Source organism: Cryptomeria japonica, chromosome 7 (assembly GCF_030272615.1).
Source record: "Cryptomeria japonica chromosome 7, Sugi_1.0, whole genome shotgun sequence".
Taxonomy (NCBI): Eukaryota; Viridiplantae; Streptophyta; class Pinopsida; order Cupressales; family Cupressaceae; genus Cryptomeria; species Cryptomeria japonica.
Window position 1 is genome coordinate 112,159,513 of NC_081411.1, and position 18,701 is coordinate 112,178,213.

The 18,701-nt window shown below is 33.6% G+C and overlaps 1 protein-coding gene across 1 annotated transcript; it reads right to left on the reverse strand.

The window, feature by feature from the left end:
- Window positions 1-479: 479 nt before the first annotated feature.
- Window positions 480-1,241, reverse strand: LOC131061231 (non-specific lipid transfer protein GPI-anchored 26-like). The gene is made up of 2 exons (XM_057994774.1): window positions 929-1,241; window positions 480-625 (listed from the first exon to the last, which is right to left on the reverse strand). Exons 1-2 carry the CDS (start codon window positions 1,239-1,241, stop codon window positions 480-482), a joined length of 459 nt encoding a protein of 152 aa, XP_057850757.1.
- Window positions 1,242-18,701: the final 17,460 nt, after the last annotated feature.

Sequence of the window (18,701 nt, forward strand, 5' to 3'; positions counted from 1 at the left end):
ATCCACCTTTTACTATCTACAATTATTTCTTTTTAAACTGCTATTCTTTCCTTTGTAATCAACTTTATTCAGTTAGGATAAAAAATCGTTATTATAAGATGAAACAAAGAAGCAGAGTGAAATTCAATCTTTTATATTCCACTCCATATCAATGAAATACAGAATACGATGAAAAGTAATCCAGTCAACAATTTATTGGCCAAATCCATCCCCAAACCACAGTAAAGCCTGCTAAAGCATTTCTACGATCTATTCCAACAAAGAGTTTTCATTAAAATCCATGCCACCACTAGAATTTTTGCAGCCATTGACTGTGCAAAAACTATGCCCCACAAAGTCCTTTCAATGGGGTACCTGAAAAACAATACAAAACCTCAAAGAAAATCTAAACAATAGACGAAGTAGTCATAATGCATTCTACAAATACCCATACAGGAAAACTGGAGAAATCTTACGTGATGGACGGAACGATGTGATGATTAGACACCCATCAGTTTTCTGAAAATGGGAACAGGAGAAAGACCAGGAGTTTCTGGAAAATATGGAGTTGATGGCACGGCTGGAGTAGCTGGCACAGCTGGAGCAATAGGAACAGCTGGAACCGCTGGCAAAGCTGGAGCTTCAGCTAGTAAAAGAAACAAAGGAACATTAAAAATAAGAACTAGCTTGGTTTTTTTGTGTAGTCCATTCCTCTTCGATGATTTTCTTTGTGCTACCATTGTCTCATGTCTTTTCTTAACAGTTAATTCAACAGAACAAATCTGCTCCTCTTAAGAAATACTGAGGCTGAACAGACAGCGCAAGACAATTATCATTGCCCTCTATAATAGAATACTGACTATGTTATCCACTGCCTTTCTTGATATATAAATTATTTTCATGTTTAATAAAAATTTCTGCAACTAAATAGAAATTTGTATCCTAATACCTGCGCAGTATATAGGTTCTTTGCCGCAATCCGTAGGAAGAGCAAACGCCTTGGTAAAATTGATCTTAACTCCAAGTCCGGTATCGCCATTCAACATCTGGCAGTAACAATCTGGGTTGGTGTTAGCAAAGGCTTTGCAACACACTGGAGATGGGCATTCATCGTTGCCTGCAATGAAGTCAATGCACGGAGCCAAGGCGTACTTTATCGGTACCCAATTGAAACACTCAAGTGACTCTAGTGCAGCCACGTCAGCAGCGCCAATCAAAGCCGCCATGCCCATGAAAGCCATTACTGTCTTTGCTTTCGCCATGAATTCCATCCCAATTAATATTAACTGGAAGACCAAAAGGAAGAAAAGCTCTGGAAACAAAAACAGAGAGAAGAGACTTGGAAATCTGAATGAAGATTGTTTGTGGAGAAAGGATTTTAAAGGCGTCGGAAATCATACGTCGATTTCCTGAACGGAGTCTTCAACGAGCTTTTGGATTAATCGCCCTCAATCTGTTTTTTTGGGCGAGCTTATCCATAAATAGAACTGTCGAAGGTAATGTCAGTTTCAGGTTTTTCTATTAGTAAGGTAATCGACGGCTAATTAGATGTACAATTTTATCAATCCTATCATTCTATGTAAGTTAAACCTTTAGACATAATAATAATAATAAAATATATCATATATCTTAATATTATCAATGAGATACTAGACAGGAAAAACATTTAATATTATGGAAAACTTCTATTAGTCTTATTTTGGTGATTTTTAATATAAATGTTTATATTTACAACTTGTTCTTCGAAGGTAAGAGAATTAGTGTGGAAGGCATGCTACTCTACATAAAACATGACACTTGACATACCTACCAAAAGGTGATAAATAGTTATTGTAATTTCATTGGCTAAAATTTACATTTGACCATTAACCTAGTTGTTATTTAAGAGTAGCTATTTCTCTTCTTCTCTTTTTCTTCTCTTTTTCTTCTTTGTCTTGTAGTATCTATTCTATGGAATTCCTTCTATTCTTATATGGCTTAGGGGATAGATCTCTTGATCCAAGGGTTGTGACTCTTCAAATAATCTTTGCATCTTTTAATTTGTTAGTAATATTTCAATTGTTAATGACCTTAATTCTTTACCCACATTAATATTAAAATTTATCTTCTTTTTTAATTTCCTCTCTTAATTTTCTTATACTCCTATTCAATAATTCTTCTAAATATTCTTCTTGGATTGATAGGACCTTCTTTGAAGTCTTCAAGAATCCCATAAATCTTTCATCCAACTTTACTATTAGGTTTGACAAATCTGGTATACTTTTAGGAGTTTCTGAAAGTTGTGGTAGGGTCGGAACCTCTATACTACTCCAATCTCCTAATATCAATGCTCTAGATTTTCCATAATCATCAAAGATTTTATTCAATTAAAATATTTGTCCTTTTTTCAAATATGAATTTGATTTTTCTGGAGTGTTCCAAACATCTTCTATAGTTTACTTTTCTATCTTTTTAGTAACACCCATCTTGGTGCACTCAACAACACCCTCTTTAATGTGCTTATTTCTCTTCTCCACACTTTCCAATCTTCTATAGTGCATTTCCTCTCTCTAAACGATCTATCTTTGTCTTCTTTCTTCACCATTTGGGCTGGTCATTGTCACTATATTTCCTAATTCAATTTTCTCTTTAATATCTCTTGTATTTCCCTTATCTAGTTTTCCAATAAATGTTGATATTTAAAACTTGTTCTTCGAAGGTAAGCATATTAATGTTGAAGGCATGCCACTCTACATAAAACATGACACTCGGCAAGGATCAAATAGTTGATAATAATTTCACACCTAATACCTATCAAAAGGTGATAAATAGCTATTTTAATATCATTGGCTAAAATTTATATTTGACCATTAACCTAGATGTTATTTAAGAGTAGATATTTCTCTTCTTTCTCCTTTTCTTCTTTTTCTTGTAGTCTCTTCTATGAAAATCCTTCTATTCTTATATGGCTTAGGGGATCGATCTTGGTCCAAGGGTTGTGACTCTTCAAACAATCTTTGCATCTTTTTATTTGTTAGTAATATTTCATTTGTTAATGACCTTAATTCTTTACCCACATTGATGTTATTTTATCTTCCTTTTTAATTTCCTCTCTTCTTAATTTTTTCATACTCCTATTTAATAATTCTAATAAATATTCTTCTTGGATAGATAGGACCTTCTCTAAAGTGTTCAAGAATCCCAGAAATATTCATCCAACTTTAATGTTAGGTTTGACAAATCCGGTCTACTTTTAGGGATTTTGTAAAGTTGCAAAGGGGTTGGAACCTCTATGCTACTACAATCTCCTAATAAAAATCCTCAAGAATTTCCATAATCCTCAAATATTTTCTTCAAACTAGTTATTATTTGTCTTTTTTCCAAACATGAATTTTATTTTTTGAGGGTCTTCCAATCATCTTCTATATTTTACTTTCTTTTCGTTTTGGTAGCACCCATCTTGGTGTAGTCAACAACACACTCTTTTATGTGCTCATTCCTCTTCTCCATAATTTCCAATCTTTTATAGTGTATTTCCTCTCTCTCAACAATCTATCTTTGCCTCCTTTCTTCACCGTTTGGGCTGTTCCTCATCACTTTATTTATAAATTTAATTTTCCCTTTAATATCTCTTGTATTTCTTTTATCTACTATTCCAATAGATGTTTTTGGTTTGGGATTACATTACTCCTTTATTTTTTCCCATGGCAGTTATCCAGTAACTCTTATTTTCACCACATCTATTCTAGGATACTCTTTGAAATTCCACTCTCTTTCCATTCTACATCCCCTTATCACTTAACCCCCTCTTATAGACTAGAAGCTAAGAGGATAGTGTTTCATTTTATTGTATGCTTAATATAATAGCCACAAGTAATTTTTGGTTGTTGTAGCTTATACCTTGGTCTCAATCTTTTCAAATGATTAGGGATTAGATTTGTATAAGAGACTAACTACTAAAAAAAATATAAAGAAAATCATCCAACACATAATAGATAGAAATACAAAAAAATTATTTTTCATAACATTTTAGTACGCCATATACATAATATCTTCCTATATACAATTCTATGTCTTCTCATACATTCATATATCATCTATTCCTATTCATATTCTTCTACATATCTTCCATCCTTCCTCTATTACTTATATATTTTTATATACTTATATCTAATGGATGGGATGTGACCCACAAATAATATCCTTATGCTAGATTCTATATTTCTAGTCTTATGCAATATGCATCCTTTGTGGTAAGATGTAGTATGCTCTTCTAGACTATGTCTCAACTGTTTATCTTTCTTGACAACAATACCTAATCCATTAAAAAATCTTCAATCATCAATTGAAAAATAAGAGGAAATTATGAGGCCTAGAAATGACTTAAACATGTCAATAATGTTACAAGGTGTATGAAAACTAGTGTATTAGAATCCACAGTCCCCATAATCCACTCTACATATGTATGTAGCTAACAAACTTGGATCTTTTGAGGCTCTAAAGTTTGTTCATCTTTTCTCCTCCTCCTAGGATTTTGGAAAATAGTATTTTAAGTGATTTATTTTATCCCTATTTTTTGTGACTTATATTGATCATATACACTTCATAGCCCTCTATTTCCATGATTGTCTCTTTTTTGTCATTTAGATGCATAACTATAAGTACAATAACCTTTAATCCTTAGTTATCTATAGAGATCATTGAATAGTTTCAAATTTTATATTTTATGGAGAATATACCCACTCCAAATGTGTACCCATTTTAATGCGAAACAATTATATTGTCTAAACAAAATGAGTACCTATTTTAATATGGGTGTTGGAACAAATTTTTTGTTATGCCAAAATATCGACATGTTAATGCTCAATACAAACGCCATATATAAACAAATATATGGGAGGTGGTTAGTCCATGTCTCGAATTTGAAGGGGACATTGGTGATTAGTCCAACAATTCCCCTCAACATCACACAAGGGGATTTTAACCTGCAACCTATATTTGATACCATTTGTTGGAACACATTTGTCACTACACCAAAAGATCGACGTGTTAACAATTGATAAAAACACTAAAGATAAATAAATCCACAAGAGACAGTTATCCCATGTCCCAAATTATAAGGGGGATGTTGGAAATTATGCTACCAATGAGTACCTATTCCAATCATCAATTCATACCTATTTTTAATAGGGTTCCTATGCCATATGGGTAAATTTCAGATTGGAAAGTTATTTTTAAATGGATTCTAATTTTCTTATAAAATAATTAATGGTTTTCATCGGGATTTATTTTCTCTATGATAATTCCACTCATAACTAAACTCAACTTCTTGCACCCACCCCATTGAGATCATAGGTTTGATGTATAAATTCTAATAGTTCTAAGTTTATACCAAATTTGGTTGACATATTTTAATAAGAAAGTATTTATAAGGATACTGTATAATATTTGCATAATATTTATCTATAAAAATATAGTTGAATTAAACTATATATTAATTAAATTGTATATTAATAGAGGTATTTCATAATATTTAGAAAATATTTTATTGGAAATATTATAGTATTATGAAAGCCAATTATTCTACGTTCTCCTGAATCATAGAATTCTTAAAGCCACTAATGTTTGTAGGAACAAGATATTTAGTATCCAATGGTTATGAGAACAAAGTTGATGACAACAACAATTAGAGAATAGTAGGTGGTTTAGTTTATAAATTTCTTAAATCCAGTTTTCATAGTAGAGGAGATGAAAATATTAGTGATATTTCTCATCAATATATATGACTAAATCAACAAACTTAAAAGAGAAATTATATTTCTTGTATTTTATGATATTGATGAAGTGACAAGTAGAAGATATTACAAAATGGTTCTTCAAATACTAGAATCTACTAAAATAGTTGAAAGAAACCCTATCGTTTCTAAAATAGATAGAATTATCATTCACAAATGATCCAAAGTGGATAAAATCAAAGGATTGATGAGTACAAAGAAAAGGTCTAGAGAGTAAGCATAATTTAGTTCTAACTAAATCATATGAGAAATAAAAAGGTATTATAAAATGATAAGTGCATAAGACTAAAATAACAAGAAGAATCAAATTATAAATCATCATCAAATATATTTTCTAGGAGAAACCCAAACCAAGGATCAAATAAAAATGGATATTTTTGTAAATACATAGAAGTCCATACTTATAGTCAATCACAAGAAGATAAACGAAGATACCAAAAATTACTTAAGAAGATAGACACATTTATTCTCTTGTGATGAACAATTAGATTTAAGCCATAAATATCAAGAAAAATATGAAATGATTTTATATGAAGAGTCAAATAAACTTTAAATAAATACAAGTATAAATGATGGAACATTAACCTAGGATGATTGTTCTAATGTACAATCTACTTGGAAAAGAAAATAGAGGCCTAAAAATCCATAAATGAGAAAATGGAGTCCATCTCGGATTGTTTTTGGGTTTTCATTGATGGAAACTCAGATCGGATATTCTATCTAGTATATGTATAATTGATCTACCAAAAGTTTGAGAAGCTTGTTATTTATTTATGCTTAAGTCTGGAAGGTAAAATATAGAGTATGGATAAATTGTGCAAATCTCCATTTTGGTTACATAGTTTTGGTCATGGCAGAAGAGGTAGTTAATTAGACATTTGAGGTAATTTATTTAGCGATCCTAGCCTCTAGTATTGATTCTCGTGTAAAATAGAAGATCCAACAATTGATAATTCAGGAAGAATAGATCTATTTTGGTGTAACGTGTTATGCAAAATCTTTGGGATGATTTCGATGATTGGTTTCAAGTTCAAGGTGATTGAGCCGACATGTGTGAAGCTTGTTATAAATTTTCTTAGGTCATGATATGGATTGTTAATCGGATTGAGCCAACTTATGGTTACACGTTTCATGTTGCGTGTTATGCAGTTTTTGGAAGCCGACATGGAAACTAATTTAATTTGTTGATGCAAATATATAAGACTATTTCATTTGAGCATTTTGTGATATGGTATGTGTGTGGAAGATCATACGAGTGATTGTATGAACTTTTGTGTGTATGTTTGGAAGTCTTTGTGCTCCGATATGTGATAGAGTAGCAGAATAGAGCATGGAGACAAAACAGTGGTGGAAGACTAATTGAGATTAATATGTAGATGCTACTATTGAGTTCAAACATTATTGTTATCCTTTTTAATCACTTGTAAGGTAGTGATCCTTCCTCCGAGTTGTAGCCCTCTATTGTAATTGAGCGGTGAGCTCTCGGCAGTGTGCCTAAATACATGTGCATTCCCCTCTTCTAATATTATTATACTCTTAATCATAATATTATAATATTGTGGGTCTCAATCCCACTATGTTTTTTCCCCTTATGTTTTTCCACATAAATCTTTCGGTCTTATGGTTTTGTGCTTGTTTGCTTTCAGTTTCTGCACTTTGCTTTTATTAATTTGCATCTGGTGGTTAAAGAATCAAGTTAGGAAAGTTGTTAATTGTAGAACACTTATTCACCCCCCCTCTCAGTGTTCATTGATTCCAACAATTGGTATCAGAGCCTTGTTCTTCCGAGGAATCTTAACAGATTGAGGAAGATCTGAAAGATTGAATCAATGGACTCCGATTTGTAGAAGCGGCTTGTGGTATCACTTGAAGACCTAGATGCAACAAGGAAAGAAGCAAGTGGCCTGAGAAGAAATTTGAGTGATGCAAAAAATTTCATTGAGTCATTGAAAGATGAAGTGAAAACATCTAGAGAGAAGAGAAAGGAGCTGATGGACAAACTTAAAGAAAAAGAAGAGCAATGCATTGATAATTAAGATAAGACGAATGATTGTGAAAAACTTGCTAGAGATAATGCAGTCCTAAAGAATTAAATGCAGTCCATTGTGATGAAGCTGAAAAAGGAGTTTTAAGACAGGAAGAAGAGTGAATAAATTCTGACTTAGCTATTGAAGGATAGATCTGATGAATGTTACAGATTGAATCATGAAAATGACCCACTGAATCTTGAACTGATACAATCCAAGAATAATGAGCAAGAGCTTGAAAGACTAATCATAATTCTGAGAGATGAAATTACCACTGCTAATGAGTGCAAATAAAAATTCAATGCTAGATCAACTAAGATAGATGAGATGCTTATAAACTCAATGGTAAATGTTGTGTTTACAATAAATTTGGTCATATGGAAAGTTAATGCAGAAATAGAGCGAATCAGAACACTACATCACTCTCTAGTCAATGTTTCAATTGCAATAAATATGGTCATAATTCAGTTGAATACAAAAGTATGGTAAATAGGAGAAATGTAAGATGCTATGCCTATGGAAGATTTGTACATAATGATAACCAATGCAAATCAAAGGGAAATCAATGTAATTTCAGGCCTAATTAGAGAAACAACATTGTTTGTTATGCTTGCAACAAAACCGGTCATATTGCAAAATATTATAGAAGCAAGAATGTGAGCAAGAATGCTCTGATAGACAAGAGCAAAGCAAACGAAAAGGGCAAAGAGAAATCTGAAGAGATCAAGGAGAAAAACAAGACAATGTGGGTTAAAAAGGAAGATTCAAATGCAGAGAATGGGTCCGCACCTGATTTTGGTGTTGGATCTTCATCCGATAATTAAGGCATTTTGGCCTTAGGGGGAAGCTTTTCATGCAGATCCTCAAAACCCCCTTTCTGAGATCTATAACCAGATGCAGATGGTTGTAGATGATCTTGAGAGATATCTAAAAGATTTGATGTTGATATGATGCTTTGGTACAATGTTCATGAGTTTCAAGGCATCCAGAAGGACTTTAGGGTTGAGCAGTTATTGCACCTTAAAGTTAGGTATTTGAAGGATAAAAAGACATTTTAACATTCATTTTTCACATTGCGTGCAAAGAAAAAGAGAAAAAGACTGTGGCGAAGAAGTTGGTGCAGTGAAAAAAGAGCTTGCAAACATTCGACAAAGATTTCTTGCATCCGGTTGAAGTCAAAAAGCTACTTTCTGAAGTTCGAAGCTATTTGTTCATAACCTAGATTGTGATAATGGAATCTTCTAGTTTTGGTGTGGCAACTCCACTTATTGTCGAGATAATTGATAGCAAAAGGCCTCAATTCAAGAAGAATCCATACAGATCAATGGAAGACGACCTGAATAGTGTATTCTCATATATTCTATATGGGGTATTGCATGTCGAAGACATTAGGGCATATATACACAGTAATATTGAGGATCTTGGAAATGAATAAATGCTATCACTTTACACCAAGCATATTATTGATGGTACGAGCAACCTCAAACCTGATTTCAAATCTTTGCAGGATAAGGATTTCATTTTGTTTGTGGACTTTCTAGTTTTCAATAAACCTGAATGGGTTAGGCATATTCTAATTAGTGTACATGTTTAATTTATATGGCTAGACAAACCATAGAGTGTTATCTAGGAGGTAACATGTTTGAATGCAACTGGTGACGTCCTTGATCTAAGGAATGTGAAAAACACAACTGTGACAGAGGTAACTGGTTCATATCATGACAACAGATCAATGACAATTAGTGACATTGTTGAGTATTATATGAGATTTTCCTCCATGGTGACTGGCTATAAGATATATCAATCTATCAGAGCTAATTCAGTCTCCAGTACAACAATATATGCAACATATCAAATCCTAAAGGAGAATAAGTTATATGATTTATGCAAAGTACTGTTGAGTGAGCTTCTAACCAATTTGAAGAGGATCAAGCAAGATAAGAAGAATGTCTTTAATTTTGGCACTTTGATTGTTTGTTTGGCACTTTACTTCATGAATGAGATCCCCTGTGTAGGTAAGGTACAGTGGGCATATGATAAACCGATGGCTATGCAGATTAAGGAAGCTTTGCAGGGATTGGGTGATGGACAAGCACAAAAAGCTATTCTATGGGGTTATTTCAAATTATTTCAAAGCATGATGTGGAGTAGGGAAAGGATCCCAAAGGAAATTATTGAGAAATATGAGGACACCATATGCTTCATGGTGGAGATTGATCAATGTGTAATGGAATTTTTTGAGCCTAGAACGGTATGGATCATGCCCATGGGGTATGAAGTTGATGATAATACTCTTGACATATATGCTTGAAACATATTTTGAACAAGCTAGTGGATGAGAAGGGAGAGAGATTTGGAACTTATAAGGAGAAAACTTGAAGCTTGCATTCTCAATTCACTAAGTCTGGAATGCAGAAGAGTGTAAGGAAAGAAGTAGAACAACTCGCTGAAAATATGGGTATAACAAAGGAAGCTTTCTATAGGGATAGAGAGAAGAACAAAGTAAATGAGGAGGAAATGGTTCAACCAAAAAAGACTAAACCTATCTCTACTCCTCTGAAGACAAGGAAAACATAGTTTGCACTTTCCTCTGGTGCACAGAAGCTTGTCCCTCCATATAAACCTCAAACTAAATCATCTCATGGAGTAGAGAAGAGAAAGAAAGAGAAGCTTGAGAGGATCTATGTGGCAGCCACTGCTAAGGAAAAGATAGAATATGATGAAGCAGTGCGGGAAGTGAAGAAGACAGCTACCTTTGCCAGGGTAGTCAAGAAGCCACAATCCGATGAAGGTCAGCCAAGCAAAAAGCCTAAAGTTGCAGTTGAACAATCTGGTAGACCTTATCCCAGTAGGAATCCTAAGTTTGAGCTAGATGAATCTCTGAAGTCTGGTAAAATAGAAGGTACCTGTACTATTGTGCCCCCCATTTCACTTAGACAGATTGTTGATGAAGTAGTAAGGGAAAGAAATCTGAAGGATATATCCGAGTATTATGAGAACTATGATGGAAATGATCAAAGGACAATAGATGAATCCATTGTACAATATATGAATGTATATAGAAAAGCCCTACTAGAATTATCAGCTATGATTCCGAAGGGTTTATATGAAATTTTGGATGCCAGAAGGAATACGGCTAGTTTGGAAGATGAGAGAATAAGAGAGTATGTATTAGTTAACTTGTGCTCTATAATTTCTAAGACTGAAGTTGATAGATTATTTAAGATTGTGAAGGAAAAATTTAGAAGCAAAAAGAGAGTTAACAAGATCATGCTTGGAAAAATAGATGAAGTGGCCAAGGAGACAGAAACAATTTTGAAACAATTTTTGGAAAATAATAGGTATGAAGTAAATCTGACAAAAGTTGACACCCCTTAGGAAGTGCATGTATAGGGTGATACCACCACTCAGGCTGTGAAGACAAATGTTCAAGATATAGTTGGAGATGATACTACTAATAATGAGAAGGTTAATGACTTTGGTGAATCTGATAAGAATCCTCTTGTGACAAATGTTGAATCTCAAAGGCAACTGAGGAGGTTGGAGATGAAAAGGATAAAGATGTAGAGGAAGGTGAAGAAGTAGAGAAGGCAAAGAAGGAGAAGGATGGAAATAAAATTGAACAGGTTCCAATGGCAAGAGATACTGTGATTGTAGACAAGGACCTGTTGATCTTAATTCTCTATGTTTGGTCCAAGAACTGAAACTTGCAACTCTTGCAAAAGCTAAGGCAAGTGAGGACTTACGGAAATATCATTCTAAAGATAAAGAGCTGATATCTAAAGCTACAGATGTGCTAGAGAATATTTTTCCCTCTTTCAAGAAATATTTGGGTGAATCACCCTTCGGTAAGATGAGGAGTATGCCGAAAGTAGTTGATTCTCATTTTGTATCTTTAGAGAAATCGATTGATGCTAAGCTCCTTAAACAATTCAATGCCATGTGGCTAAGGATAGTTTTGAAAATGGTTGCGAGAAATAGAGATAGTTTGATCTTTAGCTTGAAGACTATTCAGGAGGCATTAGATGAAGGCGGTAAGATATATAAGTCATGTATTATTTTGCCTAAGTTCACAGTTGAAATTGATAAGCAGATCAAAGAATGTGAGGGAAAATTAGTCAGTATTTCTCAATCTTATGCCCCTCAATCAGTTTTTGCTAGTAACTGTGAAGCTTAGGTGATGGCTCAACTGGACAAAATCAAGAGCCTTAATCAAGAAAAAGATGGAATAGTCAAAAGAGTGGGAGAACTAAGGAATTTGATGACTCCCTAGTTGGATACATTGTTGAGCAGTTAGCAGGATGCCATGAATGCTCTCAATAAGAGTGTTTCAATAGATCTCAGAGGAGAAAAGATGCATGCCTATATTTTTAGTGCTCTGATCAACATTTTAGAGAATTTAAAGAACGGTTGGTATGACCACCTGCAATCAATCCTTGAAGACCATTTTTGTAGATATCTTTAAATTCGTGTAAGACATTGAGTATATACCCTTGTATATAAATTTTGGCAGAAACACTATACATGTAGAGATTAGTTCCTGATGATTGTTTTTGGGTTGTCATTGATGGAAACTCATATCAAATATTATATCTAGTATATGTACAATTGATCTACCAGAAGTTTGAGAAGCTTATTATTTATTTATTCTTAAATCTGGAAGGTGGAATACAGAGTATGGATACATTGTGAAGATCTCCATTTTGGTTGCATTGTTTTGGTCATGGTGGAAGAGGTATTTGATTAGATGTTCAAGGTGTCTTATTTTGCAATCCTAGCCTCCGATATTGATTCTCTTGCAAGATAGAAGATCTGATAACTGATAATTCAAGAAGAACAAAGCTATTTTGGTGTAACGTGTTATGTGAAAACTTTGGGATGATTTTGGTGATTGGTTTCGAGTTTGAAGTGATTGAGCTGACATGTGTGAAGCTTGTTATCAATTTGCTTGGGTCCACATATGGATTGGTAATCAGATTGAGCTGACTTATGGTTACACGTTTCATGTTGCATGTTATGCGATTTTTGGAAGCTAATATGGAAACTGATTTAATTTGTTGATTCGAATATATAAGACCAATTCATTTGAGAATTTTGTGCTATGGTATGTGTGTGGAAGATATGTAGAGTTCCCTTCTATTTTTTTTGTGTCTTGCAGATATTTACCTGGTGGTAGGTATGGAGAAAATTGTTAAACTTTATTCACTTATGATCTGATAATTTGGGGCTATTGTAGAAGAAATAAATCCACTTTCATATTATAGATTTGTATCACTGAATGATTACTACAAGTCAAAAGAATTGGCCTATTGATTCCTAGCCAAAAAAATGGACCACCATTCGTGTTATTCGCAAATTGATATAATTTTCTTAGAGGGATTGTTTTCAAAGCCTACACAAGTAGAAGACAAGTCAAGTGAGATCAAATTTTCTCTCTTGACATCTACAAGGCATTCATAACAAGGTGCAACTTTTCAGGCATTCGTAATAAGGTGCAATTTTTCAATTTGAAATATCAACAACATTTGCAATGGTAGGTCAAGTACATATATAATTATTCTCTATTTGAAGTGCATGTATAAGAGGATAAGGGAATCTCTTCATCAATTATCTACAAATTCATTGAAAAATAATAGAGCACAAGCTTGAAGATCTGTGGAGCATATGGTAATTAGTGTAGTTATCATTGGTGGTAGGAGTGGTTTAATGAAAAGTTATTTTGATATTAGTCATCATTGATATTATAAGAGATTCTAACACTAGTGTGTCTAAATATATATATACTTCTTTAGGTCCTTTTTAAATCAATTTTTCACATGAAATTGATTAGAGCTTTCCGAAGATATAAGCAAAATTTAATCAAAATGAAAGTAGAATATAAAGGAGATTTTACTAACTTCACGTGATTTTAGGAATTCCATTTTGTTTACTTTTTTCTTTGAGATTATATTTTAATCTATAGTCAAAATTTAAAACTTCTGGATCATCCTACATAAATAAATTTTACGATTTATAATAGAACCCATCATTCAGGCTATAACTAATTTATTTAAACTTTTCGATTGATGGGTCCAGCAGTAAGATCTGGAATTATTTTTTCCTTGATTGATGTTCAACGGGGAAGCACAAAAGGTTGGATTCAATGGTCTTATGTAGGGTGATCCGCAATAGTTTCACTGAGCTTCTCTTCAAGCTCCATGCTTTTCATTACTCCATTAACAAGATGCTCAACAGTTTCTTTAGCTGCTTCAGCCTCTCTGGCTTCACATGTTTGCTCATCAATGCAAACTCGATGAGAATAGAATGGAGATCAGCCAATTCCTCATTTAGTTGTTTATTTCATTTTTCTATAGAAAAAACCCACTCTTTCATAAATTTCTCTCTCAATTCTCCAATTTCATCTTGTATACGGCATATTCACTCTATGAGAATAAATTTTTCCTCCCACAGTTTCTCAATTTGTTCTTATAGGCAATCTTTCAAGCTGTAGGCCTCACCTTCTTCAGGGTCATCTTCATTTGCCAGTTCTGAGACTTCATCCTCCTCACCCCGGGAGGCATCTTCCTCATCTTGGAAGGCAAACAAAACAATCTCTTCTTCTTCAAACAACGAATACAATAAACCCTCTTCATCTTTAGACGAAGTCTCCTCTTTTTCCTAGCCATCCCACCAACGTCGTTTGGTTTCAACCTCCACTTGGACATCACTCTCTACCGAGTCTAGACTGCCAAGAAACTTTTTGATGACTGATTCGACTTCATCATCTGAATCGACTTCATCATCTGAATCTTCAGCCTGTTTGTCGATAACATAAAAGTACCCAGCTTCGGGATCAAACACAAAGTAAGGGCACCCATATCCAGGATCAACTACCCAATCGGATCGCATCTCTGCTCAACATTTCACCGTAGCTTTGATACCAATTGTTAGTTATAAACGAGCAAAGAAAATTAATACAAAACAACAGAAAGCTAATAACATAAACGCAAAACACAAGTTTAACGTGGTTCACCACTAAGTGGCTACATCCACTAGAAACGAAAGGACTCCTTCTATTAATTGATAAGGCAATACAAGTCTCTCTACAATACATGACTGTACACGTCTATATATACATTCACATTCAGGTTTGGAATGAAGATTCTGGAGAAGACGAAAGATCATGACCGTTGGGCTTCACATCCCAACATAAGACAGATACACTTTCCATTTTCCAAACTTTAAGCATGCATACCAAAACCTTGACCTCTTGCAATTGCCCTCTCTACAACAATCTTACAGAACAACACACATAACTCGATGGGAACCCTGCTTAAACATTAAATATATTTCACTATTTTATGTGCCACTTCCTGTGCAAGGTGCACGAAATATGCATAGATAAAAGCATAAAAAGGACTCTCGGTGTAACACATTTATCATTATCATCCGAAGCTCATACTTGTCTCCAGGTAATCAGCAATGATAGATATACTCTTTAAAAGAAAGTAATAAGAAATATAACTTGTGAAGTTAACTTTGAAAAATGTAGGTTGATACTGTGGTTGCACACTTGTTGCTGACTACATAGTTACTGAGAGAGCTAAAAAGGATATACAGCAATGCAATAGATATAATGAACAAAACAGATATTTTTATGTAGAAAATAACTAAAATATCTTTCAAGGTCAAATACTTTGGAACTAAGGTGGTTGTTCTGGAGTATGGATCAATTGTTCAATTGTTTCTACAGAATAACTGCTGGAACAGAGAACCATCCAATTCACCTAAATAGCAGAAACTGGAAAATCAAATAATAGTCTTCAAAGGGGCTTACAACATATCATAGGGAATCGAAATAGAAAGATTTAAACATCTAAAAAATCTCTCATTGGCTAAACTTATTCCTAGAAAGAGGATGTCTGCAAATACCATCTCGTAAGGACTTTGCAGGTAATTTGATAAAGTGAATTTATGAGATTTAGTCCTCTAATAAGTAGATTAGATCTCATATTGTATACATTCATATTCACCAATTTGGACTTTGGTATCACCAGTCGTTTCAGCTACCCTACATTGCTAGGTGAAATCGCCTTGTCAAATAGGTATTCCCTCGGGAAAACTGCGATCTCTTTCTGTGACCTGATTGAACCGGTGAGTAAGGTTTGGTCATTAGTTTTTTTTAGGAGTCGTGGAGATTTGTATGGGAAATCACTATCCTAAGTACAAACTACAAACTAGTTTATAATTAATAAAACAGAGATTTCTAAATCCTATGAAAATTAAAAAACTCAATATTCAATCAGAACATATTTAGAAATTGATTAAAAGGCATCGCCTTAGCTAAATAAGCCATTGTTCACCGAGCACTTTTAGTCCCAGGACACGTAGCACAACACTGTTGTGACAAAGAAAATACATCCTTTCTTTGTATTTGACAGACATAGGGCTTTGATTGGACCTGAAAGGGGAGGGGCACTAAGGTTTAAGGGAGGTCTTGGAGGAGCAGCCAAGAAGGTTTCATTTATTCTTTCCTTTTAAACATGCTACCCCTCTTCCACTATCGACAGGTACACTCCCAGCCAATTGATTAGTATCCATTACCATCTTCCACTACCGTGTGTTACATTCTGCATTTATGAGGCTCTTGTCTGCATGGACTACAGTGACACAGGAGGTACATAGTGGCTGGACATCAATTTAAATGACATTTTTAATTTATGTTTATGAGTTTTAAGATCTATTATGTGACTGTAGAATGCCTATCGACGTAATTAACATTGATACATGAGGGTGATAGTGTTGCATCATTGTAAATCAATAATATCATGGAAAGATTGAGTTCTCTCATTAGAACTTCTACAATGGGATATTTATGCAATCTATCAGGATATATTCTACCAGCTGAGTACGAGGGAAAGTATTTTATTATGACCATGTAAATTATCATATTTATACTTATTGATGGAGTGATTGTATCTATTGCCCCTTTATCAAACATTGCAGTACTTCCTCCCATGCTAGTTTTGAAAGGTAAGGACTAACAACTATGAAATTGGAGGCTACTAGCATTAAAGGATGGAGGAATTTTCATAATCTCAAACTAGCTTCTCATTTTGAGATGGTACTTTGCATGAGAAGCATTTTCGATTTTTTCACTTTCTTGATGCAATCAAATTTGAAGAATGCATATATTATGAAGTTTTATCTTTGAAGATAAGTAACAAGTTTGGTGTTGAGCTCAATATGGATTTTTTTCCCAATGAATTTACAAGACTATGATTGATAAATATAGCCCTATGAAGGTCATCAAACAACTTGATGGAGCTTTTCCACAACTCAATATGGACTATTGTTGAATAATTTGAGGATTTATTATTTGAGTGTTTAGGACTGAGAACTCAATAACTCATCTCGAAGCTATACCCTTCTAAGGGTCATGAGGAAGCTTGATGGACCTCTGCTTAATTCAAGATTTGTCTCTACAAAGAAAGATCATCTCAAGAATATGTTTTTCTTTTATTCAATGAACAAGCTATATTGTGTGAGCCTTAAGGGAGTGTCCATTGGAGTGGTGGAATTTGAGGATTAAAGTAATAAGGGAGAAATCATAGCATATTACACTATCTGCTAATATAATTTCAAGTGGTTATGTTCAACAATTGCATTTAGTAGTTATTTTTAAAGCAACTGATATTACTCTATATATTTGTTCTTTTATTCGATTGAATAACAATAATAATAATCAAACTTTTATTTCATAATTCATTCTCTTCTCCATCATATTCATTTTCACTAACATCCTCTACGTACATTGGTGCAAGGGCACCTAGTCAGTGTTTGTAAATATGATCACATGTTAAGTGTTTAGAAGTCTCATGGGGTTAGTTTGAGTACATTTTGTCATGTTTTGTAAATTGTTGCAAAAGTTGCTTTGAAACTTTGCAATTTTGTCATATTTGAAAGTTGAATGGTCAAGTCATTAAAATTTTTATTGTAAGTAATGATTGTTGGTTGTGAAGGGTGTGGCTACATTTTTGAAGTGAAATTCAATAAAGACATATTTGTTTCAACAAATCTGGGTTTTTCATTGATGTTTTTTAATGTGGTATGAACTTGTACGATCGTTTTATGTCATGGGACCAATGGGGAATGAAAACATAATGAGTTTACTTCATTTTTATTTTTGTGGCATCAATTTTCATTAATATTTGTGAAAGTTATGGCTATTTTGGTGAAAGCAGTTCTGTATCAGTCCTTGGATTTTGTACAAGGACAGTCTTGATTAAATGCCCTAGTTTGTACAAAGGAACCACAACCCATTTTAACATATGTTCTATAAATCCCAAATGGTTATTTGAATCCAGTTTTCTTTCTTGTAGATCAGTTCTAGTTGGAAAGTTATGAGAACAAAATGTCATTTGCTGCTATAAGTTTGTTCATGCAATTAGGCCTAGTTGTAGCATTACCAGTCAAATTTTGAGCCCTTAACTCCCAAGTAACCCCTATCTATTTCAAAATATGTTTTAAAATATCCAAATGGGTACCCAAAATACTTTTAGTTTTGTCCTATGAGTCTTGTGCTGAAAGTTATGCCCTGCCAGACCTCTTTGGAGGGCTAATAGGAAAGAGGCCTAGTTGTGAACAAAATACTATTGAACCATGCCAAAGAATTGTTGAGAGTGATTTATTGAGTTTTCAAAGATATTTTAAGCCTTGATCCACATCATACATTCCTCTACTTTGTTCTAATTTTGTTTTACCTAACCTATCTATTATTTTCCCCTCAACAATTATACTTAGTCAATAATCCTCAATTCTCTAAGTATTGTCCTATTTATTATATATTTGTACAAGCACTTTCCAATTATAGGATTCCTCTCTCTCATTCACCCACAAAAAATATTCTTAAAAATTATTGTTCAAAATAACCTAGTACCTA